Source organism: Coregonus clupeaformis, chromosome 24 (assembly GCF_020615455.1).
Source record: "Coregonus clupeaformis isolate EN_2021a chromosome 24, ASM2061545v1, whole genome shotgun sequence".
Taxonomy (NCBI): Eukaryota; Metazoa; Chordata; class Actinopteri; order Salmoniformes; family Salmonidae; genus Coregonus; species Coregonus clupeaformis.
In genome coordinates this window covers 59,603,789-59,631,383 of record NC_059215.1, presented here as the reverse complement: position 1 = coordinate 59,631,383, position 27,595 = coordinate 59,603,789, and the positions used below count along the sequence as shown (strand labels likewise).

General features: G+C 43.7%; 1 protein-coding gene across 1 annotated transcript; it reads left to right on the top strand.

The window, feature by feature from the left end:
- Positions 1-28: 28 nt before the first annotated feature.
- LOC121538635 (ubiquitin carboxyl-terminal hydrolase 11) lies at positions 29-25,240 on the top strand. Its single transcript, XM_041846818.2, has 21 exons — positions 29-322; positions 1,471-1,580; positions 1,725-1,855; positions 2,832-2,949; positions 4,236-4,381; positions 4,532-4,593; positions 4,831-4,930; positions 12,564-12,737; positions 12,870-13,028; positions 13,160-13,384; positions 13,473-13,556; positions 13,666-13,760; positions 13,865-14,071; positions 17,193-17,284; positions 17,381-18,013; positions 18,183-18,253; positions 18,389-18,501; positions 23,419-23,568; positions 23,755-23,870; positions 23,949-24,037; positions 24,136-25,240. The coding sequence occupies exons 1-21, from the start codon at positions 213-215 to the stop codon at positions 24,307-24,309; spliced, it is 3,159 nt and encodes a 1,052-aa protein (XP_041702752.1). The 5' UTR covers positions 29-212; the 3' UTR covers positions 24,310-25,240.
- Positions 25,241-27,595: the final 2,355 nt, after the last annotated feature.

Here is a 27,595-nt window from a genome sequence, read left to right as displayed (position 1 = left end):
ACTGCTTACCTTATGCCTGACCCTAACCTACATTAAGACCAATAAGCAAGGTTTTTTTGTACTAAATTGTTACGATATTGCCAATTTTTACTTTGTGGCTATAGTAACTAGCTTGTGGAAACTGCTGTGCGGTACGGTTACCCTATCACAGAATCTATGCGGTAGTTGACTTCAGTGTTTTCCTTGCAGAATCCTGATATTTATGAGTTGTCATGGCTGCTACTACTTCAGCCACGGTTACAGAACCTCCTGGATTAGAGATTCAACGCAAAGAAATCGAGTCTCTGCTTCAGGAACATGAACTCCGTGCAGGGGATACTTGGTGAGACTCTTACCGCCCTCTGCTCTGAACTGACACCCACACTGAGTGATGTAGCTACTGTAGATAGCTACCACGACAACAACAAATGATAGCGATGAGTCCTTGACTGTATTTGCTGTTGCTTACATGACAGATATCATAATCAGCATAATCTACCATTATCTTTAGATAAGGGCAATTTTTTCTTGGCAAATTCAATGAATAAACATTGGTTAGAGTGTTGAATCCTCTTGCCTAGGATCTCAGCGCTGGTGTTTGGCGAATGATGTTTGATCACTGCGTTAGTATTTTAGGGAGAGCATGCTGTGGAAAAGCTTACATTTTGATATTAATATGACGATTAACATCATGTCCCAGTTGGGAAAGATCATGTCAAAGTTTTGGCTTTAACAACCAAGAAAACGTTAACTAACTAGCTACACTGACAGCAGGCTAGCCCGCCTGTGTTAACTAGCTGTTAACTGCTAGCTAGCTACAGGACAGGAACAGCTAGCTAGTAACTTGCAATCTTTTCGGTTTAGTTTAAGATTTTTGGTGTTCTGTTTGTTTTCCAAAGTTTGCATTTATTGTGTGTTGTCCTATTAGTGAGCGCCATCTAAATTAGCTAGCTAACTGCATAGCTAGCTAGTGTTAGCTCGATAAACCCAATTAGCTAGCTGGCTGCTGCTTTCGGTTTTACCAGCAAAGTTTCGTTTTATCAGTATCACACCCAGATTAGGAAATTATAGTTGCAAAAATTGTGGTTATAAAGTTCAGGATATTTATTGAAGTGTGAATGAATGAAACGCCATTTAAGTACTGTTTTGTCCTAACAAACTCAATTAAAAAGGAAACCAGACAATTGGCTATAATTTGCCAAAGCCGAGCTGCCCAAATAAAATATCCATTGCTGCAATTGTGGTTATGCCATTTTTATTTTATTTTTTATTTAACCTTTATTTAACCAGGTAAGCCAGTTCAGAACAAGTTCTCATTTACAACTGCGACCTGGCATTATAGTATTGTATCAGTAAATACACCTAATACACCCCAATCAGATAGAACGTTAGTGATGAAAAACTAGCTTAGGGGAATGTGATGTTGGTTAATGTAGGCAGGCAAAATATAAGCCTCCCCAATTGAGTTGTTCTTATAACTAACACATGCAGGTACCTGGTGGAGAGGCGATGGTATGAGCAGTGGAAGGAGTATGTGGAGACAGGAGACCAGAACTCCTCTTCTTTCCCTGGACAGATCGACAACACAGAGCTGTTTGAGGGTAAGTGTCACATCACAAGGATATCCTGTAACAACAGAAGACCCATTATTCTATGTTTGGTTCATTTACTTCTACCCCAAATATGCTGTTGTTGTGTCAACATGAAAAGGCTAAGCTGTCTAATGATGATTATGAAACCCACAGAACTGGATTCCTACCATCTGAAGGAGCGTCTGGTGGAGAATGAGGACTTTGTGTTGATCCCTGCCGACGCATGGCACAATCTGCTGGCCTGGTATGGCATGGTCGATGATCAGCCTGCCCTGGAGCGGAAGGTAAAACAGTGGTCACAGAGATGCAGAGAAAACCTGCATACCCTGTGGTCATGTTACATAGACTGGCTGCCTGATAACTAGCGCTGGGTATTGCCAGGGACCTTACGTATGATATTATCACAATACTTAGGTGCAGATACGATATATATTTTGATTCTCGCGGTTATATATGTTTTGCGATTCAATACTATGATTTTATTGTGATTCCATGGTCCAAACATATTGCTCACCATATGTCAGTTTTGATCAGTGATTGAAATAAAAGTGATGAAAACAAATTGGCTCCCTATTTAAAAAGATGGAGAACAAGATATAAATTAAATATCCTGGAGTGTTTGTGCAGGTCCAGCCAACTAGCGCAAAAAGAATGTTGCGATATGTAACTTTTTAGATTTCTTCCCCCATCACTACTGACAACTTCATGAAAATTATGCACGCGCATCGATGGGGCAGAAGGCTATGCGTTGTTATGATTCTGAACAGTCAGATAGCAAGAAACAATGACAAGAAGCTTCCATTTGGGGAATTCTAGGTGGCTTGTTTCAGCTAGTTGTATCTTGTTCTTGATACCATGTCTTGTTTTCAGGTGTTTTGACTTAGTTCATGTCTATGCTAATAGGGCAAAAATTATTTAGCTAGCTAACCAACAATTGTAACAATGTATTTGAGACAAGTGCTTATTGTGAAAATCTATTTGTTGTCAAAAATCCATTGGAGTTGACAGTTGTTTTGCCCCCGAAGTTGGTCACACATCCTATTGGTTTCAAAATAACCCACCCGTCTATCAAGGAACTGACTGTACATCCACATCTGTCTACAAACTACTATGTGATCGTGGACCTGACTACGGTAGTTTTATGTCCTACAGACCGTCATTCAAAGGACAATGTTGTGTCTATGAAAAGACACAACTGCCATTGAAGTGTTTCATTTGTATTTGGCAATTCATTGTCTGTGATTGCTTGGTCTATTTCAGGTGGTGGATCTACCCAGCACAGTCAAGGTTGAGGTCTATCCTGTGGAAATCTTCCTGTGTCTCCATAGCAACATGGAAAATGTTGTGACGGCACAGTTTAGCCGTGCAGATCACATCCGTAAGTAGAAACACATCCAAAAGGTGCATTAGTAGCTTTGATAGGTCGGTGTGCAAGCTATGCAGCTCTATATAAACTCAGCAAAAAAAGAAACGTCCCTTTTTCAGGACCCTGTCTTTCAAAGATAATTTTTAAAAATCCAATAACGTCACAGATCTTCATTGTAAAGGGTTTAAACACTGTTTCCCGTGCTTGTTCAATGAACCATAAACAATTAATGAACATGCACCTGTGGAACGGTCGTTAAGACACGAACAGCTTACAGACGGTAGGCAATTAAGGTCACAGTTATGAAAACAGGTACAGGATGGCAACAACAACCGCCCGAGTTACACCAGGAACGCACAATCCCTCCATTAGTGCTCAGACTGTCCGCAATAGGCTGAGAGAGGCTGGACTGAGGGCTGGTAGGCCTGTTGTAAGGCAGGTCCTCACCAGACATCACCGGCAACAACGTCACCTATGGGCACAAACCTAACGTCGCTGGACCAGACAGGACTGGCAAAAAGTGCTCTTCACTGACGAGTCGTGGTTTTGTCTCACCAGGGGTGATGGTCGGATTCGCGTTTATCATCGAAGGAATGAGCTTAACACCGAGGCCTGTACTCTGGAGCGGGATCGATTTGGAGGTGGATGGTCCGTCATGGTCTGGGGCGGTGTGTCACAGCATCATCGGACTGAGCTTGTTGTCATTGCAGGCAATCTCAACGCTGTACGTTACAGGGAAGACATCCTCCTCTCTCATGTGGTACCCTTCCTGCAGGCTCATCCTGACATGACCCTCCAGCATGACAATGCCACCAGCCATACTGCTCGTTCTGTGCGTGATTTCCTGCAAGACAGGAATGTCAGTGTTCTGCCATGTCCAGCGACGAGCCCGGATCTCAATTCCATTGAGCACGTCTGGGACCTGTTGGATCGGAGGGTTAGGGCTAGGGCCATTCCCCCCAGAAATGTCCGCGAACTTACATGTGCCTTGATGGAAGAGTGGGGTAACATTTCACATCAAGAACTGGCAAATCTGGTGCAGTCCATGAGGAGACGTACTGCAGTACTTAATGCAGCTGTTACTTTTGATTTTGCCCCCCCCCCTTTGTTCAGGGACACATTATTCAATTTCTGTTAGTCACATGTCTGTGGAACTTGTTCAGTGTATGTCTGTTGTTGAATCTTATGTTCATACAAATATTTACACATGTTTGCTGAAAATAAACGCAGTTGACAGTGAGAGGACGTTTCTTTTTTTGCTGAGTTTATGTGCGTTTGTTAATTGTTTTCCTCTTCAGATACAATTCAGAAGGTGATGATGAAGCAGTTTGAGGTGGTCGAGGGAACAGAGACCCGGCTGTGGATGAAGAGCTCAGACACCTGCTGTGAGAGGCTGCGGAACGTTCACGTCAGTGTCCTCGACTCCTGCCTCAGCTCTGGCATGGTATGTCTGTTATGTCTGCTCCCCTCTCTCTGACCCTCATCCCACCCTACTCCACATCTACCTGCTTGCATCCCTCTGTTGCTTCCTGCGATACAGTGATAGTGTGTTTAAATGGCAGCTGTGTTGTAACCTGTCCTGTCTGCATTGCAGACGATGATCATGGAGATGAGGAATGCAGATGGTACCTGGCCCAGCTCCAGACCGCAGATCATGTGAGGGTTCCTTTTATTTATTTTGTATTTATTTTTAAATATATTATCAGTGTGTAGAGAATGTACTGTCCACCACAATTAGTGTTGCTAATGTAGTGTAATGTTTTGTGGTAAAAGTGATTCCCATATGTGTGACAAAAAAAGTGTATCTGTACTAAGGAGAGTACTGTACAGTACCTTTTGTGTTATTGTACTGTTCGGTAGGTGATTTTATATTTCTCCTTCCATGTCTTGTAGTAGGAACTCTGTGGAGGAACAGGACTTTTACCGGGGCCAGCCAGGAGTCTGTGGCCTCACCAACCTAGGAAACACATGTTTCATGAACTCGGCACTGCAGGTACAGTGTTGTGAAAAAGTATTTGCCCCCTTTCTAATTTTCTCTACTTTTGCATATTTCTGATACTGAATGTTATCAGATCTTCAACCAAAACCTAATATTAGATAAAGGGAACCTGAGTGAACAAATAACACAACAATTACATACTTATTAGATTTATTTCATAAACAAAGTTATGCAACACCCAATGCCGCTGTGTGAAAAAGTAACAACAATAATTGGTTGTGCTACCTTTAGCTGCAATGACACCAACCAAACGGTTCCTGTAGTTTTGTCCCACTCTTCCATGCAGAAAAAATATAAACGCAACATGTAAAGTGTTGGTCACATGTTTCATGAGCTTAAATACAAGATCACATAAATGTTACATATGCACAAAAAGCTTATTTCTCTCAATTTGTGCACACATTTGTTTGCATCCCTGTTAGTGAGCATATCTACTTTGCCAAGATAATCCATCCACTTGATAGGTGTGGCATATCAAGAAGCTGATTAAACAGCATGATCATTACATAGGAACACCTTGTGCTGGGGACAATAAAAGGCCACTCTAAAATCTGCAGTTTTGTCACACAACACAAAGCCACAGATGTCTCAAGTTTTGGGGGAGCGTGCAATTGGCATGCTGACTGCAGGAATGTCCACCAGAGCTGTTGCCAGACAATTTCATGTTAATTTCTCTACAATTAGCCGCCTCCGTCGTTTTAGAGAATTTGACACAATCGCAAACCACGTGTATGGCGTTGTGTGGGCGAGCGGTTTGCTGATGTCAATGTTGTGAACAGAGTGCAGGCATAAGCTACGATCAATGAACACAACTTAATTTTATCGATGGCAATTTGAATGCACAGAGATACCATGATGAGATCCTGAGGCCCATTGTCATGCCATTCATCCGCCGCCATCCCCTCATGTTTCAGCATGAGAATGCACGGCCCCATGTCGCAAGGATCAGTACACAGTTCCAGTTCTTCCATGGCCTGCATACTCACCAGACATGTCACCAATTGAGCATGTTTGGGATTGTTAGGTTCTAAACAAACAGAGGAAAAACTCAATGACTAGGAAAAACTCAAACCAAGTTTATTCCCCCACTGTGTCAAACAGCTGCAAAGATAAAGACACAAGCACATACAGTGCGTTCGGAAAGTATTCAGAACACTTAACTATTTCCACATATTGTTACGTTACAGACTTATTCTAAAATTGATTTAAAAATATATATATATAATAATCCTCAGCAATCTACACACAATACCCCATAATGACAAACCAAAAACTGAAAAATGACATTTACATAAGTATTCAGACCCTTTACTCAGTACTTTGTTGAAGCACCTTTGGCGGTGATAACAGCCTCAATTCTTCTTGGGTATGACGTTACAAGCTTGGCACACCTGTATTTGGGGAGTTTCTCCCATTCTTGTCTGCAGATCCTCTCAAACTACAGTTGAAGTCTGAAGTTTACATACACTTAGGTTGGAGTCATTAAAACTTGTTTTTCAACCACTCCACAAATTTCTTGTTAACTAACTATAGTTTTGGCAAGTTGTTTAGGACATCTACTTTGTGAATGACACATTATTTTTCCAACAATTGTTTACAGACAGATTATTTCACTTATAATTCACTGTATCACAATTCCAATGGGTCAGAAGTTTACGTGCACTAAATTGACTGTGCCTTTAAACAGCTTGGAAAATTCCAGAAAATGATGTCATGGCATTAAAGCTTCTGATAGGCTAATTGACATCATTTGAGTCTATTGGAGGTGTACCTGTAGATGTATTTCAATGCCTACCTTCAAACTCTGTGCCTCTTTCCTTGACATCATGGGAAAATCAAAAGAAATCAGCCAAGACCTCAGAAAAAAAATGTGTAGACCTCCACAAGTCTGGTTCATCCTTGGGAGCAATTTCCAGACGCCTGAAGGTACCACGTTCATCTGTACAAACAATAGTATGCAAGTGTAAAGACCATGGGACCACGCAGCCGTCATACCGCTCAGGAAGGAGACGCGTTCTGTCTCCTTGAGATGAACGTACTTTGGTGCGAAAAGTGCAAATCAATCCCAGACCAACAGCAAAGGACCTTGTGAAGATGCTGGAAGAAACAGGTACAAAAGTATCTATAGCCACAGTAAAACTAGTCCTTTATCGACATAACCTGAAAGGCCGCTCAGCAAGGAAGAAGTCACTGCTCCAAAACCGCCATAAAAAAGCCAGACTACGGTTTGCAACTGCACATTAGGACAAAGATCGTACTTTTTGGAGAAATGTCCTCTGGCTGATGAAACAAAAATAGAACTGTTTGGCCATAATGACCATCGTTATGTTTGGAGGAGAAAGGAGGTACTTGCAAGCCGACGAACACCATCCCAACCGTGAAGCACGGGGTGGCAGCATCATGCTGTGGGGGTGCTTTGCTGCAGGAGGGACTGGTGCATTTCACAAAATAGATGGCATCATGAGGATGGAAAATTATGTGGATATATTGAAGCAACATCTCAAGACATCAGTCAGGAAGTTAAAGCTTGGTCGCAAATGGGTCTTCCAAATGGACAATGACCCCAAGCATACTTCCAAAGTTGTGGCAAAATGGCTTAAGGACAACAAAGGCAAGGTATTACAGTGGCCATCACAAAGCCCTGACCTCAATCCTATAGAATATTTGTGGGCAGAACTGAAAAAGCGTTTGCGAGGAAGGAGGCCTACAAACCTGACTCAGTAACACTAGCTCTGTCAGGAGGAATGGGCAAAAATTCACCCAACTTATTGTAGGAAGCTTGTGGAAGGCTACCTGAAACGTTTGACCCAAGTTAAAGAATTTAAAGGCAATGCTACCAAATACTTATTGAGTGTATGTAGACTTCTGACCCACTGGGAATGTGATGAAAGAAATAAATCATTCTCTCTACTATTATTCTGACATTTCACATTCTTATAATAAAGTGGTGATCCTAACTGACCTAAAACAGGGAATCTTTACTGGGATTAAATGTCAGGAATTGTGAAAAACTGAGTTTAAATGTATTTGGCTAAGGTGTATGTAAACTTCTGACTTCAACTGTATGTCAGGTTAGATCGGGAGCGTTGCTGCACAGCTATTTTGAGGTCTCTGTAGAGATTTTCGATCGGGTTCAAGTCCGGGCAATGGCTGGGCCACTCAAGGACATTCAGAGACTTGTCCCGAAGCCACTCTTGTGTTGTCTTGGCTGTGTGCTTAGGGTTGTTGTTCTGTTGGAAGGTGAACCTTCGCCCCAGTCTGAGGTCCTGAGCGTTCTGGAGCAGGTTTTCGTCAAGGATCTCTCTGTACTTTGCTCGCTTCATCTTTCCCTCGATCCTGACTGGTCTCCCATTCCCTGCCGCTGAAAAACATCCCCACAGCATGATGCTGCCACCACCATGCTTCACCATAGGGATGGTGCCAGGTATCCTCCAGACGTGACGCTTGGCATTCAGGCAAGATCTTGTTCAATCTTGGTTTCATCAGACCAGAGAGTCTAGTTTCTCATGGTCTGAGAGTCCTTCAGGTGCCCTTTGGCAAACTCCAAGCGGGCTGTCATGTGCCTTTTACTGAGGAGTGGCTTCCGTCTGGCCATATCATAAATCCCTGATTGGTGGAGTGCTGCAGAGATGGTTGTCCTTCAGGAAGGTTCTCCCATCTCCCCAGAGGAACTCTGGAGCTCTGTAAGAGTGACCATCGTGTTCTTGGTCACCTCCCTGACCAAGGCCCTTCTCCCCTGATTGCTCAGTTTGGCTGGGCGGCAAGCTCAAGGAAGAGTCTTAGTGGTTCCAGACTTCTTCCTTTTAAGAATTATGGAGGCTACTGTGTTCTTGAGGACTTTCAATGCTACAGACATTTTTTGGTATCCTTCCCCATATATGTTCCTCGACACAATCCTGTCTTGGCGCTCTACAGACAATTTCTTCGACCTCATGGCTTGGTCTTTGCTCTGGCATGCACTGTCAACTCTGGGACCTTATCGCCTCCCGAGTGGCGCAGTGGTCTAAGGCACTGTATCGCACCGTAAGCACACATCCAAGACAACACGAGTGGCTTCGGGACAATTCTCTGAATGTCCTTGAGTGGCCCAGCCATAGTCCGGACTTGAATCCGATCAAACATCTCTGGAGAGACCTCAAAATAGCTGTGCAGCAACGCTCCCCATCTAAGCTGACATAGTTTGCCCCGGGTTCGATCCCAGGCTGTGTCACAGCCGGCCTTGACCGGGAGACCCGTTAAGGTGCATAATTGGCGTAGCGTCGTCCGGGTTATTGGAGGTTTTGGCCGGCCGGGGTTTCTTTGTCCCATCGTGCTCTAGTGACTCCTTGTGGCGGGCCGGGTGCATGCAAGCTGACTTCGATCGTCAGTTTAACTGTGTTTCCTCCGACACATTGGTGCGGCTGGCTTCCGGGTTAAGCGAGCAGTGCGTCAAGAAGCAGTGCGGCTTGGCAGGGTCGTATTTCGGAGGACGCATGGCTCTCGACCTTCGCCTCTCCCGAGTCCGTAGGGGAGTTGCAGCGATGAGACAAGAATGTAACTACCAATTGGATATCATGAAATTGGGGAGAAAGGGGTAAATACAAACAAATAAATAAGTAAATAAACTCTGGGACCTTATATAGACCAGTGTATGCCTTTCCAAATCATGTCCAATCAATTGAATTTACCACAGGTGGACTCCAATCAATTTGTAGAAATATCTCAAGGATGATCAATGGAAACAGGATGCACCTGAGCTCAATTTCGATTGTCATAGCAAATGTCTGAATACTTTAGGTATTTCTGTTTTTTATTTGTAATAATAAATAAACATTTCTAAAAACCAGTTTTCACTTTGTCATTGTGGGTTATTGTGTGGATTGTTGAGGAAAAACATTTATTTAATCAATTTTAGAATAATGCTATAACGTAACAAAATGTGGAAAAAGGGAAGGGGTCTGAACACTTTCCGAATGCACTGTATATTTATACCCTCCTACTAGGCTGAGTCAACTTCTTGCACATCTAGACTGCCAAAACGTCTCTGTTGCTAGTCAGGAACTTAAATTGGTTCCTCTCACTGGTGTAGTCATGGCCCTGCCTCCTGCTAGAACCTCTGTGGGTGTGAAAATATATGTGTATGGAATAGGACTGTTCCTTCTCACTTCATCTCACCTGACCTCGGTCCGAATTCCTCGCCCCTCCCTAATCCACGACTGTCCTACTTTATCAGTGACTGAAACCAGACTGTTGCCCTTTGCCTCCCTCCTTAGGATCAATCAATCAATCAAATTAATTTATAAAGCCCTTTTTACCTCAGCAGATGTCACAAAGTGCTATACAGAAACCCAGCCTAAAACCCCAAACCGCAAGCAATGCAGATGTAGAAGCACGGTAGCTAGGTAAAACTACCTAGAAAGGCAGAAACCTAGAGCGGAACCAGGCTCTGAGGGGTGGCCACTCCACCTGGCTGTGCCTGGTGGAGATTATAACAGTATATGGCCATTAAGGCCACATTTTTCTCCAAGATGTTCAAACGTTCATAGATGACCAGCAGGGTCAAATAATAATCAGTGGTTGTAGAGGTTGCAACAGGTCAGTACATCAGGAGTAAATGTCACTTGGCTTTTCATAGCCGGGCATTTAGAGGTTGAAACATCAGGTGCATTAGAGAGAGAGTCTTGGACAAGGTAGCACGTCCGGTGAACAGGTCAGGGTTCCATAGCCGCAGGCAGAAGAGTGGAAACTGGAGCAGGAGCATGACCAGGTGGACTGGGGACAGCAAGGAGTCATCAGGCCAGGTAGTCCTAAGGCATGGTCCTAGGGCTCAGGTACTCCAGGAGGGGAGGGAGAGAGAGAGAATTAGAGGGAGCATACTTAAATTCACACAGGACACCGAATTAGACAGGAGAATAACACCAGATATAACATTCTGACCCTAGCCCCCCGGCACATAGGAGCCATGAGATTTAACAATACCATGTATTGACAGAATGTAAACTTTCTGCACTCCCCCTTCCTCACTCTGTAACTTTCCATACACCTAGTTCTTATCCACCCTCCATTGACCCCAACATAAACATTCCTTATACATGTAAAGTAATCAACAAGTTATAGTATGGGAACATGAATAAGTGTATTTCAAGATAGAATCCAACAGGATGCTCTGGATCGACGTGTACGACATCATGTTCCTGTTCCCGCCAATATCCAGCAATTTAGCACAGCCATTTGAAGAGGAGTGGAACAACATTCCACAGGCCACAATCAACAGCCTGATCAACTCTATGTGAAGGAGATGTGTCGCGATGCATGAGGCAAATGTTGGTCACACCAGATACTGACTCTTTTTCTGATCCACGCTCCTACCTTTTTTTAATGGTATCTGTGACCAACAGATGCATATCTGTATTCCCAGTCATGTGAAATCCATAGATTAGGGCCTAATTTATTTATTTAAATTGACTGATTTTCCTTATATGAACTGTAATTCAGTTACATCGTTGAAATTGTTTCATGTTGCGTTTATATTTTTGTTCAGTGTACTTTAACTCAGCGACATTTGTTGCTTTTAAAGCATGAACTGCTCGTTTCAAATCCTGCCACAATGTCTCAATTGGGATTAGGTCTGGACTTTGGCTAGGCCATTCCAAAACTTCAAATCTGTTGCTTTTTAGCCATTTTCATGTATACTTGATTGTGTGTTTTGGATCATTGTCTTGCTGCATGACCAAGCTGTGCTTCAGCTTCAGCTCACAGATGGATGGCCTGACATTCTCCTGTAGAATTCTCTGATACAGAGCATAATGGGACCCATGTCGTCCAAAAAGTTATACTTTTTACTCATCTGTCCATAGAACATTCTTCCTAGAGTCTTGATGATCATCCAGGTGCTTTGTGGCAAACTTGAGTCAACTTTATGGACGAAATGGGTCCCATTTATGTCTGTTGAAAACCAAATACTGTATTCCATAGTATTACCTCATACCAACAGTCAAGCATGGTGGTGGTAGTGTGATGGTTTGGGGATTCTTTGCTGCCTCGGGCCCTGGACGACTTGCCTTAATAGAAGAAACCATGAATTCTGCTCTGTATCAGAGAATTCTACAGGAGAATGTTAGGCCATCCGTCTGTGAGCTGAAGCTGAAGTGCAGCAGGGTCATGCAGCAAGACCATGATCCAAAACACACAATCAAGTCTACATGAAAATGGTTAAATAGCAACACGTTTTGGTCTAGTCAAAGTCCAGACCTAATCCCAATTGAGATGTTGTGCCAGGACTTGAGGTCCCTCCACAGCGATGTGAGAGACTGATCAACAACTACAGGAAGCATTTGGTTGCAGTCATTGCAGGTGGCACAAACAGTTATTCAGTGTAAGGGGGCAATTACTTTTTCACTCGGGGTGTTGCATAACAATTTTAAACTCAGGTTCTCTTTATCTAATAGTAGGTTTTGGTTGAAGATCTGATAACTTTAGGTATCAAAAATATGCAAAAAATAGAGAATCAGAAAGGGGGAAAGTACTTTTTCACAGCACTGTAAGTCATCATTACTACATAATGTGTCCATGCTGTACCTAAATGCAGGGACCTGGACTAGTATGGACTGTCATTCATGACTATGTTTCTCTCAACTGCTTTGTCCAGTGTCTCAGTAACACCCCTCCACTGACTGAGTATTTCCTGCGGAGTGCCTATCTGGAGGAGCTCAACTTCACCAACCCTCTGGGCATGAAGGGGGAGATAGCAGAGGCCTACGCTGATGTTATCAAACAGATGTGGTCGGGGAGGCACTACTCTGTAGTTCCCCGGATCTTCAAGGTAGTTGTCAGTGTGAAGTGTGAAACTCTGTCCACTATTTTATAATGGATTAAAGAGGCTTGTCAGTCAGTCATGCTTAAGTATTGATGATGCGTACCTTGAGATAACAATGTGTGTTATTTTTATTACCAGACCAAGGTTGGCCACTTTGCCTCCCAGTTTCTGGGCTACCAGCAGCATGACTCCCAGGAACTGCTCTCCTTCCTGCTGGACGGGCTTCATGAGGATCTCAACCGGGTAAAGAACAAGGAGTACATTGAGCTGAGGGACGCCGATGGCAGGCCTGACCAGGTAACAACCTGTACTGAAAGAGGACGGGGAGAAGAATTGTAAAAAAAATACCATTGCTCTCCAAGCTGTAGTAAACCTAAGGTGCATTTGCATTGCATTTTTCCTCACACTCACCCTTTGACAACTTTCAGGAAGTGGCAGAGGAAGCGTGGCATAACCACCGGCGACGTAACAACTCCGTGATTGTTGACACCTTCCACGGGTTGTTCAAGTCCACCCTGGTTTGCCCCGAGTGCCGCAAAGTGTCGGTCACCTTTGACCCCTTCTGCTACCTCAGCGTGCCCCTTCCTGTTAGCAAGGACCGGGTGATGGAGGTCTTCTTCGTCTCTCTGGACCCTGTGGCCAAACCTGTTCAGGTACAAGATTAATCTTCCTATAGTTGGCCCTACATCATGCTTTTTATAGGTAATCATCTGTATTGATTTATTTGTATTCTCCCACCAGCATCGCTTGGTTGTACCCAAAGCTGGCAAAGTATTTGACCTGTGCTCCGCTCTCTCGGAAATGACCAACGTCCCAGTCAATCAAGTGAGACAACGTTTTAAAGCCTCTGTGGTAGAGCATGCTGTTGAAAAGCTATCGTCATTCATCACATGAAATATTGAGGTGATACTGACCTGTGCCTCTCTTATATCAGATGGTTGTGGCTGATGTGTTCAACCACCGCTTCTATAAGATCTACCATGCTGATGAGTCTCTAAGCTGCATCCTGGACCGGGATGACATATTTGTGTATGTAAAACCAGCTTTTACCTCCACATCAAAAACATACTTTTCCTGTTTGCTTGTTAGCACCAGCATCTCTCCTGACCCCTGTCTGTGTGTTGCCCTGATAGGTATGAGCTGAGCAGAGGCTCTGTGGAGGAGGAGGGGGATGAGGTGGTGCTGGCTCTGTACCTGAGGGAGCGTTCCCACTACAGGGACTATGGCTCAGGGAGCAGCAGCTGCGGGACGTCCCTGTTCGGACACCCACTGCTCATGGCTGTGCCTCGAGGCCAGTGCAGCCGCAACGCCCTCTATCACCTCTTCCTGCAGCGGCTAGCGTGAGTTACTGACACAGGCCAAACATCAGCTAAAATATTCTATGTTTTTTGATGGAATTTCTTTTTTGATGGAATTTCATTGTGACGACTAGTTGTACTGTGCCTTGTCTGAGAGTGAGGCCTTTCTCTCACAAGAGGGGTGTTCAAATTGCGTGGGACATTCTAGGAATTACTGTTTCCGGTTTTTCGCTGCTGCACACTACGGGCAAAGATGGAACAAGGAGCTCGTTATAAAAATATTTGCCACAGGTGCATCAAAAGTAAGTCTCCGGTAAAATGTATTCTAAACTAAGCTAGGGCTGTTTTTACGGCCATTTTTCTATCGCCTACACTTGATGCTAGCTAAGCTAACGTTTGCAAAGCTAGGTAGGTAAATATTATAGCTAAAAAAAGAGCTTGCTAAGATTATGTATATAACATATACACAATCAAATAAATATATTGTGTTATTTCAAAACATTAACAGAAAACATAAGGCTTTTATAGCTATAATATAGCTAACGTTAGCTAGCTAATTAGAAGCTGATCTTTGCTGGATGCATTTACGTTTAGCTCATCTGAGTTTGTTGCTGTTAGCTAGCACATGGACAAGCAGTACTGCAGTAGTCAGACTTGACACGAATTACCGACATAGTTGGATCTTTCATTTATTTCTGCACTACACAATACATTTTTATGAACAGTAAGCCCTCGAATGCTAGCTAAAGTTGGCTTGCAAATCAGCTAAAATCACGCAGTATTCATATCATACGCAGTATTATGCATACAAAACCACGCTCACATTACAGCTATCTAGATATGTGTACAGCTTTTTTGAAGGCGGACATGCTAGCTAGCTAGCTATAGTATGGATAAGTCCAGCTTGTTCCAGAGCAATGGTCCAAAGCACTGCATGTTTTTCACTGATTGTTTTGCCAGTAGGTGTGGGTCTCATTGGTCATAGGCTTTGGCTGCTGCTTCGGTGCGCCCCGGAGGATGGGTGAAGACTCCCACCTGAACAGGTCTGACATGTACAGTGCCTTGCAAAAGTATTCATCCCCCTTGGCGTTTTTCCTATTTTGTTGCATAACAACCTGGAATTTTAAATGGATTTTTATTTGGATTTCATGTAATGGACATACACAAAATAGTCCAAATTGGTGAAGTGAAATTTAAAAAGTAACTTGTTTAATAAAAATCTTAAGTGTTGCGTGCATATGTATTCACTGCCTTTGCTATGAAGCCCCTAAATAAGATCTGGTGCAACCAATTACCTTCAGAAGTCACATAATTAGTTAGATTGCACACAGGTGGACTTCATTTAAGTGTCACATGATCTGTCACATGATCTCAGTGTATATATACACCTGTTCTGAAAGTCCCCAGAGTCTGTAACACCACTAAGCAAGGGGCACACCAAGCAAGCGGCACCATGAAGACCAAGGAGCTCTCCAAACAGGTCAGGGACAAAGTTCTGGAGAAGTACAGATCAGGGTTGGGTTATAAAAAAATATCTGAAACTTTGAACATCCCACGGAGCACAATTTAAATCCATTATTAAAAAAGGCAAAGTGGGCATTAATCAGAGAGGCAAGAAAGAGACCAAAGATAACCCTGAAGGAGCTGCAAAGCTCCACAGCGGAGATTGGAGTATCTGTCCATAGGAACACTTTAAGCCGTACACTCCACAGAGGTGGGCTTTACGGAAGAGTGGCCAGAAAAAAGCCATTGCTTAAAGAAAACTATAAGCAAACCCATTTGGTGTTCGCCAAAAGGCATGTGGGACACTCCCCAAACATATGGAAGAAGGTACTCTGGTCAGATGAGACTAAAATTGAGCTTTTTGGCCATCAAGGAAAATGTCTGGCGCAAACTCAACACCTCTCATCACCTCGAGAAACCATCCCCACAGTGAAGCATGGTGGTGGCAGCATCATGCTGTGGGGATGTTTTTCATCGGCAGGGACTGGGAAACTGATCAGAATTGAAGGAATGATGGATGTGCTAAATACAGGGAAATTCTTGAGGGAAACCTGTTTCAGTCTTCCAGAGATTTGAGACTGGGACGGAGGTTCACCTTCCAGCAGGACAATGACCCTAAGCATACTGCTAAAGCAATACTTGAGTGGCCCCGTGTAGCTCAGTTGGTAGAGCATGGTGCTTGCAACGCCAGGGTTGTGGGTTCGTTTCCCACGGGGGGCCAGTATGAAAATGTATGCACTCACTAACTGTAAGTCACTCTGCATAAGAACGTCTGCTAAGTGACTAAAATGTAAATGTTTAAGGAGAAACATTTATATGTCTTGGAATGGCCTAGTCAAAGCCCAGACCTCAATCCAATTGAGAATCTGTGGTATGACTTAAAGATTGCTGTACACCAGCGAAACCCATCCAACTTGAAGGAGCTGGCATGTTGTGTAAATCAAATGATACAAACCCCCCAAAAATACATTTTAATTCCAGGTTGTAAGGCAACAAAATAGGAAAAATGCCCAGGGGGGTGAGTACTTTCGCAAGCCACTGTATTCAGGCAGTTTGTGCTGTGTCGCCTTGAAAACAGTCACTAGGGTGTTATAATGGATCCTGCACATCAGTGGTTTGATACGAGCAGCCCTGTTGATGATACGCTGTAGCTGGTTAAGACCTGTCTTATTGCACTGATGTAGGGAGGGAAGCCATACTTTGGCTCGTAGTCCAGGTGAGTTATCAGGGTGTGGTAGATTGTCAGGAGGATGTCCTTGGAGAGAAAGTCCCTTGCCCTTTTTAGAGTGTGGTGAGGGTGAATCAAATTATTTCTTCAACATCTTGCTAGCTAGTTGTAGCCAAAGGACTTTCTATAATTTGAAAGCTAGCTAGCAACAAAGTGAAGCTATCTGCATAGTCACATTGCTAGCTAGCAACATGACATTTCTATATTCTAGAGGCAGTGGAAACGCAATTTGGGTTGACTTCAAAGTGCGAGGCTTTAGATACAGCTGTTTTTTCTCTCGATTTCAAACAAAGACGTATGCTACAACAGGACTTGCTCTTGGTTTGCGCCATTTCTATAGAAAAAAATATACCGGATATAGGATTTTCCCAAAAACAGATGTCCCGCTCCGAAAACGAGAGAAAGGCCTATTGTGTGGTGATGTTTTCACAGACGGTATGTCCGGCCACCAGATCCCTCAGAGGAGGAGGAGGGTGAAGATGACGAGGAACTTTACAAGACCCAGACCAATGGTGTCAGCGATGGTAATCTGATCTCCGTTAGCAAATTGTTGATACACTGGGCAGAATTGATTTCTACAAACTAGTGTCTCCACTCTAGAATGTTGTCTGTCTCCACAGATGACGGTGAGGATGACTGTGAGAGGCCGGCACCCTTTAAGAGAGATGACCGTTGTGATGGTGGCCAATGGGATGACCAAGCGGACGGCCCTGCTGTGACCCAGACTCAGCCAGAGCAGACACAAACCCAGGAGTCTGGAGAACAGGCTCAGGCTGAGGAGGGGGCCAGTAGTGAAGTAAGGGCAGGGTGCAGCACAGAGGACAGTGCCTCGGCATCCTGCAGTGCTGGAGCCAGTGCTGGAGCCAGTGCTGGAGCCAGTGCTGGAGCCAGTGCTGGAGCCAGTGCTGGAGCCAGTGCTGGAGCCAGTGCTGGAGCCAGTGCTGGAGCCAGTGCTGGAGCCAGTGCTGGAGCCAGTGCTGAAGCCAGTGCTGGAGCCAGTGCTACAGTTCCAACAGATCGCCAGCAGGATGCAGGCCTTCAGCAGCAGCAGCCGTGTGAGACTGAGGAGGAGGAGGAGGAGGAGGAGAAGGGTGAGTGCCCCCCCAGCCCCCCGCAGACCAACGAGAGGCAGGCCAAGAGGAAGGGCTGCCAGGCCAGACGCAGGAAGCTGCTCTTCTCCATCCAGGCGGTCAACTCCAATGGCACTACGGAGAGATGCATGGGAGAGGACGGCAGTGCCTTCTCTTTTAGCTGTGAGTCTCAGACACCACATCACATTCACACTGACGACTGTTTTGTCACTGAAGTAGCTAGGCTCATATTCTCTTCATATGTTTTAGAGCCCAGTAGCTGTATGTGACACAGATGGTTTAGCATCCACATGTGAGTATTTTATTTAATATTACTGTGTCCCTTTCACAGCTCAACCATATGTGGCCATTGACTGGGATCCTGACATAAAGAAGAAATGCTACAACGAGAATGAGGCAGAGGTATGTGTGAATCACGCTTTACATTAATAAAGCTTAAGTAAAGTATTTAAGTTTGAAAGTGTGTTTGGGCCAGTGGCGTGAACATGGCCTGGTTGCTGGTCATTTAGCCAACTCCTGACATCTTTCCATCCACAGAAGTATGTAAAACACCAAAGCATGGAGGTCCCTCACCAGCAGACCACAGTGCAGCTGCAGGAGTGTATTGAGCTCTTCACCACTGTGGAGATCCTGGAGGAAGAAAACCCCTGGTACGGCTGCCCCACACCTGGCATTTCATTCTATGTATCTAGCAAGTATTATGCTGAATATAGTTAATGGTCCAATGCAGCCGTTTCTATCTCAATATCAAATCATTTCTGGGTAACAATTAAGTACCTAACTGTGATTGTTTTCAATTAAAAAAGAAACAAAAATAGCTTCTTAGCAAAGAGCAATTTCTCAAGCAAGAATTTAGCTAGGACTGTCTGGGAGTGTTCTGAGTAGGGAGGGGAAAACTGAAGTCTTAACTATACTGAACAAAAATACAACATGCAACATTTTCAAAGATTCTACTGAGTTACAGTTCATATAAGGAAATCAGTCAGTTGAAATAAATTCATTAGGCCCTAATCTATGGATTTCACATGACTGGGAATACAGATAAGCGTCTGTTGGTCACAGATACCTTTAAAAAAAGGTAGGGGCGTGGATCAGAAAACCAGTCAGTATCTGGTATGACCACCATTTGCCTCATGCAGCGCGACACATCTCCTTCACATAGAGTTGATCAGGCTGTTGATTGTGGCCTGTGGAATGTTGTCTCACTCCTCTTCATTGGCTGTGCAAAGTTGCTGGATATTGGCGGGAATTGGAACATGCTGTCATACACATCAATATTTGCAGTGTTGACCCTTCTTTTTCAAGACCTCTGCAATCCGTCCTGACATGCTGTCAATTAACTTCTGGGCCACATCCTGACTGATGGCAGCCCATTCTTGCTTAATCAATGCTTTTTTTGTCAGAATTTGTGGGTTTGTGTTTGTCCACCCGCCTCGAGGATTGACCACAAAGGGGATTCATCAGAGAAAATGACTTTACCCCAGTCCTCAGCAGTCCAATCCCTGTACCTTTTGCAGAATATCAGTCTATCCCTGATGTTTTTCCTGGAGAGAAGTGTCTTCCTCGCTGCCCTTCTTGACACCAGGCCATCCTCCAAAAGTATTTGCCTCACTGTGCGTGCAGATGCACTCACACCTGCCTGCTGCCATTCCTGAGCAAGCTCTGCACTGGTGGTGCCCCGATCCTGCAGCTGAATCAACTTTAGAAGACGGTCCTGGCGCTTGCTGGACTTTCTTGGGCGCCCTGAAGCCTTCTTCACAACAATTGAACCTCTCTCCTTGAAGTTCTTGATGATCCGATAAATGGTTGATTTAGGTGCAATCTTACTAGCAGCAATATCCTTGCCTGTGAAGCCCTTTTTGTGCAAAGCAATGATGACGGCACGTGTTTCCTTGCAGGTATCCATGGTTAACAGAGGAAGAACAATGATTTCAAGCACCACCCTCCTTTTAAAGCTTGCAGTCGGTTATTCTAACTCAATCAGCATGACAGAGTGATCTCCAGCCTTGTCCTCGTCAACACTCTCACCTGCGTTAACGAGAGAATCACTGACATGATGTCAGCTGGTCCTTTTGTGGCAGGGCTGAAATGCAGTGGAAATGTTTTTTGGGGATTATTACATTTACATTTTAGTCATTTAGCAGACGCTCTTATCCAGAGCGACTTACAGTTAGTGAGTGCATACATAATTTTTTTATTTATTTATTTTTTCATACTGGCTCCCCGTGGGAATCTTTTTCATGGCAAAGAGGGACTTTGCAATTAATTGCAATTCATCTGATCACTCTTCATAACATTCTGGAGTATATGCAAATTGCCATCATTAAAACTGAGGCAGCAGACTTTGTGAAAATTAATATTTGTGTAATTCTCAAAACTTTTGACCACGACTGTACAGATCCTTGCGACATGGGGCTGTGCATTATCATGCTGAAACATGAGGTATTGGCGGCAGATGAATGGCATGACAATGGGCCTCAGGATCTCATCACGGTATCTCTGTGCATTCAAATTGTCATCGATAGTTGTGTTCATTGTCCGTAGTTTATGCCTGCCAATACCATAATCCCACCGCCACCACTCTGTTCACAAAGTTGGCATCAGTAAACCGCTCACCCATACGACACCATACACGTGGTCTGTGGTTGTGAGGCCGGTTGGATGTACTGCCAAGTTCTCTAAAACGACGTTGGAGGTGGCTTATGGTTGAGAAATGAACATTCAATTCTCTGGCAACAGCTCTGGTGGACATTCCTGCAGTCAGCATGCCAATTACACGGTCCCTCAACTTGAGACATCTGTGGCATTGTGTTGTGACAAAACTGCACATTTTAGTGGCCTTTTATTGTCCGCAGCACAAGGTGCACCTGTGTAATGAACTTGCTGTTTAACCAGCTTCTTGATATGCCACACCTATCAAGTGGCAAAGGAGAAATTCTCACTAACAGGGATGTAAACAAATTTGTTCACAACATTTTTGAGAAATAAGCTTTTTGTGTGTATGGAACATTCCTGGGATCTTTTATTTCAGCTCATGAAACATGGGATCAACACTTTACATGTTGCGTTTCTATCTTTGTTCAGTGTAATTTACCGCCTGGTGACATCACCTGGCAGGCCAAAACTCCATCCCACTTAAACAGGCTGAAATGTCAGGCGGTCTCTTCAAACAGCGCATACACTAAAAGGGCGTTATCATCATTTTCATAATTTTACAGTATTATTCCAACCTCATAGTGTGGAAATGTTTATAAAGCACAGGAAAATAACATTTTTCACTGCGCTGGGCCTTTAACATTACATTTTTCCCAGGAAAAGCTGATGACTAACATATTAAATCTTACTGCTAAATACTGTTAAAGCTACGACACACCGGTAGGATTGTCAAACGTTTGCCTGCCGACAGTACTTGGCACCTCTGAACAGAGTGTCGGCAGTCAAACTCTTTTGTGTTCACACAGCAAGGATCTTGGAAGTCATCAGACATTCAGCCTTGTTGAAAATACTCCAAACCAGAAGGTGGCAATAGTGTTGTTTGGCAATGCATATCTGTGCGTATTGCTTATGGTCTAGATTCCAAGCTATCTGTGCTAATGTTGCTATTTTGTAGAATGTCCTTGATGACACTAGCCAAATGGCCACAGCTAGATAACTACCTAGCAAGATGATGAAGAAACAATTTATTTCACTCTCCATAATTCTGTACTGCCAGCCCATAGCCAAATGTTGACGCAGGCAATAAGGCAGTGATCACTGAGATCCTGGTTGAAGACAGCGGAGGCGTATTTAGAGGGTAAGTAAAACCCCACGGAACGCTCTTGCTTCAGCTACGGACCTTTTAATGTCTCGGTCTCTGTGGAAGCCTTGGAGGATTTCCTTGAGGAGTTCATACACTTCTCCGTGAACGAGAGAGTTGAGAACAAGTTCTCATTTACAACTGCGACCTGGCCAAGATAAAGCAAAGCAGTGCGATAAAAACAACAACACAGAGTTACATATGGGGTAAAACAAAACAAAGTCAAAAAATACAACAGAAAATATATATACAGTGTGTGCAAATGTAGCAAGTTATGGAGGTAAGGCAATAAATAGGCTATAGTGTAAAATAATTACAATTAGTATTAACACTGGAATGCTAGAGATTATGTGCAAATAGAGATACTGGGGTGCAAAAGAGCAAAATAAATAACAATATAGGGATGAGGTAGTTGGGTGGGCTAATTTCAGATGGGCTGTGTACAGGTGCAGTGATCGGTAAGGTGCTCTGACAACTGATGCTTAAAGTTAGTGAGGGAGATAAGTGTCTCCAGCTTCAGAGATTTTTGCAATTCGTTCCAGTCATTGGCAGCAGAGAACTGGAAGGAATGGCGGCCAAAGGAGGTGTTGGCTTTGGGGATGACCAGTGAGATATACCTGCTGGAGCGCAGACTACGGGTGGGTGCTGCTATGGTGACCAATGAGCTAAGATAAGGCGGGGATTTGCCTAGCAGTGATTTATAGATGGCCTGGAGCCAGTGGGTTTGACGATGAACATGTAGTGAGGACCAGCCAACAAGAGCGTACAGGTCACAGTGGTGGGTCGTGTATAGGGCTTTGGAGACAAAACGGATGGCACTGTGATAGACTACATCCAATTTGCTGAGTAGAGTGTTGGAGGCTATTTTGTAAATGACATCGCCGAAGTCAAGGATCGGTAGGATAGTCAGTTTTGCGAGGGCATGTTTGGCAGCATGAGTGAAGGAGCCTTTGTTGCGAAATAGGAAGTTGATTCTAGATTTAACTTTGGATTGGAGATTCTTAATGTGAGTCTGGAAGGAGAGTTTACAGTCTAACCAGACACCTAGGTATTTGTAGTTGTCCACATACTCTAGGTCAGACCCGTCGAGAGTAGTGATTCTAGTCGGGTGGGCGGGTGCCAGCAGCGTTCGATTGAAGAGCATGCATTTAGTTTTACTAGTGTTTAAGAGCAATTGGAGGCTACTGAAGGAGGAGAACCAGGGGCTATATCTGTTCTTAGTATTTTTTGAATGGGGCATGTTTATTTAAGATTGAGAGGAAATTACTTTTAAAGAACAACCAGGCATCCTCTACTGACGGAATGAGATCTATATCCATCCAGGATACCTGGGCCAGGTCAATTAGGAAGGCCTGCTCGCTAAAGTGTTTTTGGGAGCGTTTGACAGTGATGAGGGGTGGTCGTTTGACCGCGGACCCGTTACGGACGCAGGCAATAAGGCAGTGATCGTTGAGATCCTGGTTGAAGACAGCGGAGGTGTATTTAGAGGGTAAGTTAGTCAGGATTATATCTATGAGGGTACCCATGTTTACGGATTTAGGGTTGTACCTGGTAGGTTCGTTGATAATTTGTGTGAGATTGAGGGCATCTAGTTTGGATTGTAGGATGGCCAGGGTGTTAAGCATATCCCAATTTAGGTCACCAAGCAGTACGAACTCTGAGGATAAATGGGGGGCAATCAATTCACATATGGTGTCCAGGGCACAGCTGGGGGCTGAGGGGGGTCTGTAGCAAGCGGCAACAGTGAGAGACTTATTTCTGTTTGCTGCAGGTACTGCCCAATATGTAAGAAACACCAACTGGCCACTAAGAAACTGGACCTGTGGTCACTGCCTGAGGTTCTCATCATCCACCTGAAACGCTTCTCCTACACCAAGTACTCCAGGGAGAAGCTGGATATCATTGTTGACTTTCCTCTCAGGTTGGTTACATCATGTCTGTCTCTTTTACTGTAATATAAAACATTCTGTACACATTTACATTTTTAAGTGGGGAGGATGTCAGTGTGACTAGTACCCCCCCACACCTCCACTCAATCCACTACAGATTTATTAGTGCAGTTTTTCACAAGTGCTATCTTAATCCAACCTGTTTCTCTTTATTGCAGACACCTCGACTTCTCAGGTTGTCTGCTGAGGAAGACCGGTACAAACGGAGAGCCACCCAGCCGATATGATCTGATAGCAGTTTCCAACCACTACGGCGGACTCCGAGACGGACATTGTGAGATGCTGCTTTTGTATGTCATACTTTGTCATATGCCTTCATTTTATTCAACATATGTTTCTGCTCTCTCGACAGACACCAGCTATGCCCGGAACAAAGACAATGGACAATGGTATTACTTCGATGACAGCAAGGTGGCATATGCAAGGGAGGAACAAATTGTGGTAAGTTTAGCTACTGGACAGTTTAGAATTCCTTCTTTGAAAAATGTTTGTTGCCTTGCAATGTCATGATCTCCCCACCCTTGTCTCTACCCTTCCAGACTAATGCTGCCTACCTCCTGTTCTACCACCGACAAGACAAGATTCGTCAGCCCACCTTACCCGCCCCCTCGGACAGCTCCTCCTCTCCCGCCCAGCCTGCTAATGATGTCACTTCCCTCAAACACGATGGGATGGAGAGAGCCACTTCCTATGTCAACATGGAAACAGACTGAAGCAGATTTTATTTTTGTATCTTTTTTCTTTTGGAGTTGATGAGGCTTTGTTTTTTTTTGTTTTTTTCTATTCCAAAAAAACTTGAACCTTCTGCCTCTCCCCAGCTTTGAACAAGGTGTGAGAAGCAGAGGCTAGATTCTCAGGCTGGTGCAGAAGTGTGAGGAATGCAATTTATGCTTCTTTTAAAACATTTATGATCTAGTAAAACTGTAGTAGAACAACGTTGAATGATGATTTCTGGTATTGCTTAATCACAGACTAAGGTATGTAGTGTGTGTCTATGCTGATGCCAAATTTACCTCTTAGTGATTGGACATAGGCAATTTAATAATTTAGCTGGTTCAATCAAGACCTATGAATTGTGAATACCTGTGCACCACTATTCATCTCTGCTATGATGCATTGCTGCAAACATTACCTCTAACTTTGATCCACTGCTGTGCTTTTCAACTGAGCTCAAATCGAGGAAGATTTCCTTGAGGCTCTTTGAATAGAATTGAACACATTTTGCTCTAGAAGGTAAATCACAACGTCTGAGGTTAACGGCACAGATAACTCGATTTCAGTTAACTCCTGATTTAAAAATTAGATTACATTCCCCTGTTACTCAATGTTCTTATATCAGGGACTGCATTAACAGAAAGCGAAACATTGCAATATGATTTATATACACTACATGGCCAAAAGTATGTCATTCCAAAATCATGGGCATTAATATGAAGTTGGTCCCCCCTTTGCTGTTTTAACAGCCTCCACTCTTCTGGGAAGGCGTTCCACTAGATGTTGGAACGTTGCTGTGGGTACTTGCTTCCATTAAGCCACTAGAGCATTAGTGACGACGGGCACTGATGTTATGCGATTAGGCCTGGCTGGCAGTCGGCATTCCAATTCATCACAAAGGTGTCCGATAGGGTTGAGGTCAGGGCTCTGTGCAGGCCAGTCAAGTTCTTCCACATTGATCTCGACCAACCATTTCTGTATAGACCTCGCTTTGTGCACGGGGGCATTGTCATGCTGAAACAGGAAAGGGCCTTCCCCAAACTGTTGCCACAAAGTTGGAAGCACAGAATCGTCTAGAATCTCATTGTATGCTGTGGCGTTAAGATTTCCCTTCACTGGAACTAAGGGGCCTCGCCCGAACCACTAAAAAACAGCCCCAGACCATTATTCCTCCTCCACCTAACTTGACAGTTGGCACTATGCATTGGGGCAGGTAGCGTTTTTCCTGGCATCTGCCAAACCCAGATTCGTCTGTCGGACTGCCAGATAGTGAAGCGTGATTCATCACTCCAGAGAACGCGTTTCCACTGCTCCAGAGTTGTCCACTCCAGCCGACGCTTGGCATTGCGCATGGTGATCTAAGGCTTGTGTGCGGCTGCTCGGCCATGGAAACCCATTTCATGAAGCTCCCGACGAACAGTTCTTGTGCTAACGTTGCTTCCAGAGGCAGTTTGGAACTCGGTAGTGGGTTTTGCAACCGAGGACAGACGATTTTTACGCGCTTCAGCACTTGATGGTCCTGTTCTGTGAGCTTGTGTGGCCTACCACTTCGCGGCTGAGCCGTTGTTGCTCCTAGACATTTCCACTTCACAATAACAGCACTTACAGTTGACCGGGGCAGCTCTAGCAAGGCAGAAATTTGACGAACTGACTTGTTCGAAAGGTGGCATCCTATGACAGTGCCACGTTGAAAGTCACAGAGCTTTTCAGTACGGGCCATTCTACTGCCAATGTTTGTCTATGGAGATTGCATGGCTGTGTGCTCGATTTTATACATCTGTCAGCAACGGGGGGGTGGCTGAAATAGCCAAATCCACTAATTTGAAGGGGTGTCCACACACTTTTGGCCAAGTAGTGTAGAACATAAAGGTAAACGAAGGACCATAGTATTAGAAACAAACACTTTGAATACAGTTGCAGGTGCTGTGGAATAGCTTTATCTTTTCTCTTGTGATCCATTTTTTTAAATTTTTTTTTATTGAATTATCAGAGCTGGTATTCGTTATTACTTCACTTACAAACACACATTGGGCATCTCAGCACTTCTTTAGCTTTCCACTATCAAGAATGAATTTGAGAATCTCTGGTGCAGGACAGTAACAGATGGATATTTTTGGGATTTAAAGTGAATTTTGTACTCTTATCTTAGTAAAAGCATATAGCTACACATTACAATTTAGATATCACAGTTTTAGTTTATTCTGCGCAATTTATTAATGATGAGCAATGAGAAAAATACAGCAAAGTGCTTTCTGGATAGAGCTCTTAAATAATTTTTTAAGCCCATCTGTACAGTATTTTTGTATTGTAATACATTTATCTTTGATCATCTGGATCAGATGCAGGGGATTTGGTGATTTATTTACTTTACTTAATAATAGATGGAATATTTTATTATCTAATCTTTTGATATTAATAAATTATGATTCTGATTACTATAGCCAATAGCCATGAGGTAGATTTTACACTTTTACATGACATCCTGGCTACCCCAATATATTTTTACCTGTAAATTATCAGGATTCATAAACCCTTGATCTAAGGTGGCTGTGAGAGCTGGTTAACTCAAGCCCTTCTCTAGAGATGTACTGTAGTTTAGATTGGGCTGTGGCCATACTCTGAATGGCAAGGCCTGCTTCATTTGGGTTTATTATTTCCCTGAGATAGCAATATACAGTATATAGAAACAGGAACTGGAGAACATAATACTGCCCCGAAAACCTGTGAAAGGACAATCTTCAATTTTTTGTCACATTGGTACAGTATGTTAAGGCACAATTTTGTATAGAAAAACACCTTTTGGCTTCTACTGTAAACAGTGAGCGAACATGCATGAGGTTAATGCCAACCTGACTACACAATTGTCTTGTTCACCAACACCTGTTTGGTCTGAAATTGCTGTTCACAATTTAGCAGCCATTTTTTACAAGGGAGTGACCGGAATGTTGTATTCTAGTGTTAACACATGATTGGTGATGCTGCTGTAAATGTCTGGGCTTTTATTGGGAACAGAGGAAGAACTCTCCAAGGTGGTTTTGTGCTTTTTCTGAGCTATCTGGAATAGAGGACAGGTTGCCATCCCAAACATATTCATTGGTCCTCCCAAACTATTTAACATCCAGTATGATACACTAAGGCTGCTATTACACAGGGAGCCTAATTCTGATCATTTTCCACTAATTGGTCTTTTGACCAATCAGATAATCTCTTTTGCCAATAATTGGGCAAAATATCAGAATTGAGCTGTCTGTCTAAACTCAGCCTAACATCCACATCCACTGAATA

Coding starts and splice junctions, on each gene's coding strand:
- LOC121538635 (XM_041846818.2), top strand. CDS start 213: ATGGCTGCTACTACTTCAGCCACGGTTACAGAACCTCCTGGATTAGAG. Junction 18,254..18,388: donor ACAACGAGAATGAGGCAGAG/GTATGTGTGAAT, acceptor TTCCATCCACAG/AAGTATGTAAAACACCAAAG. Junction 23,569..23,754: donor ATTGTTGACTTTCCTCTCAG/GTTGGTTACATC, acceptor TCTTTATTGCAG/ACACCTCGACTTCTCAGGTT.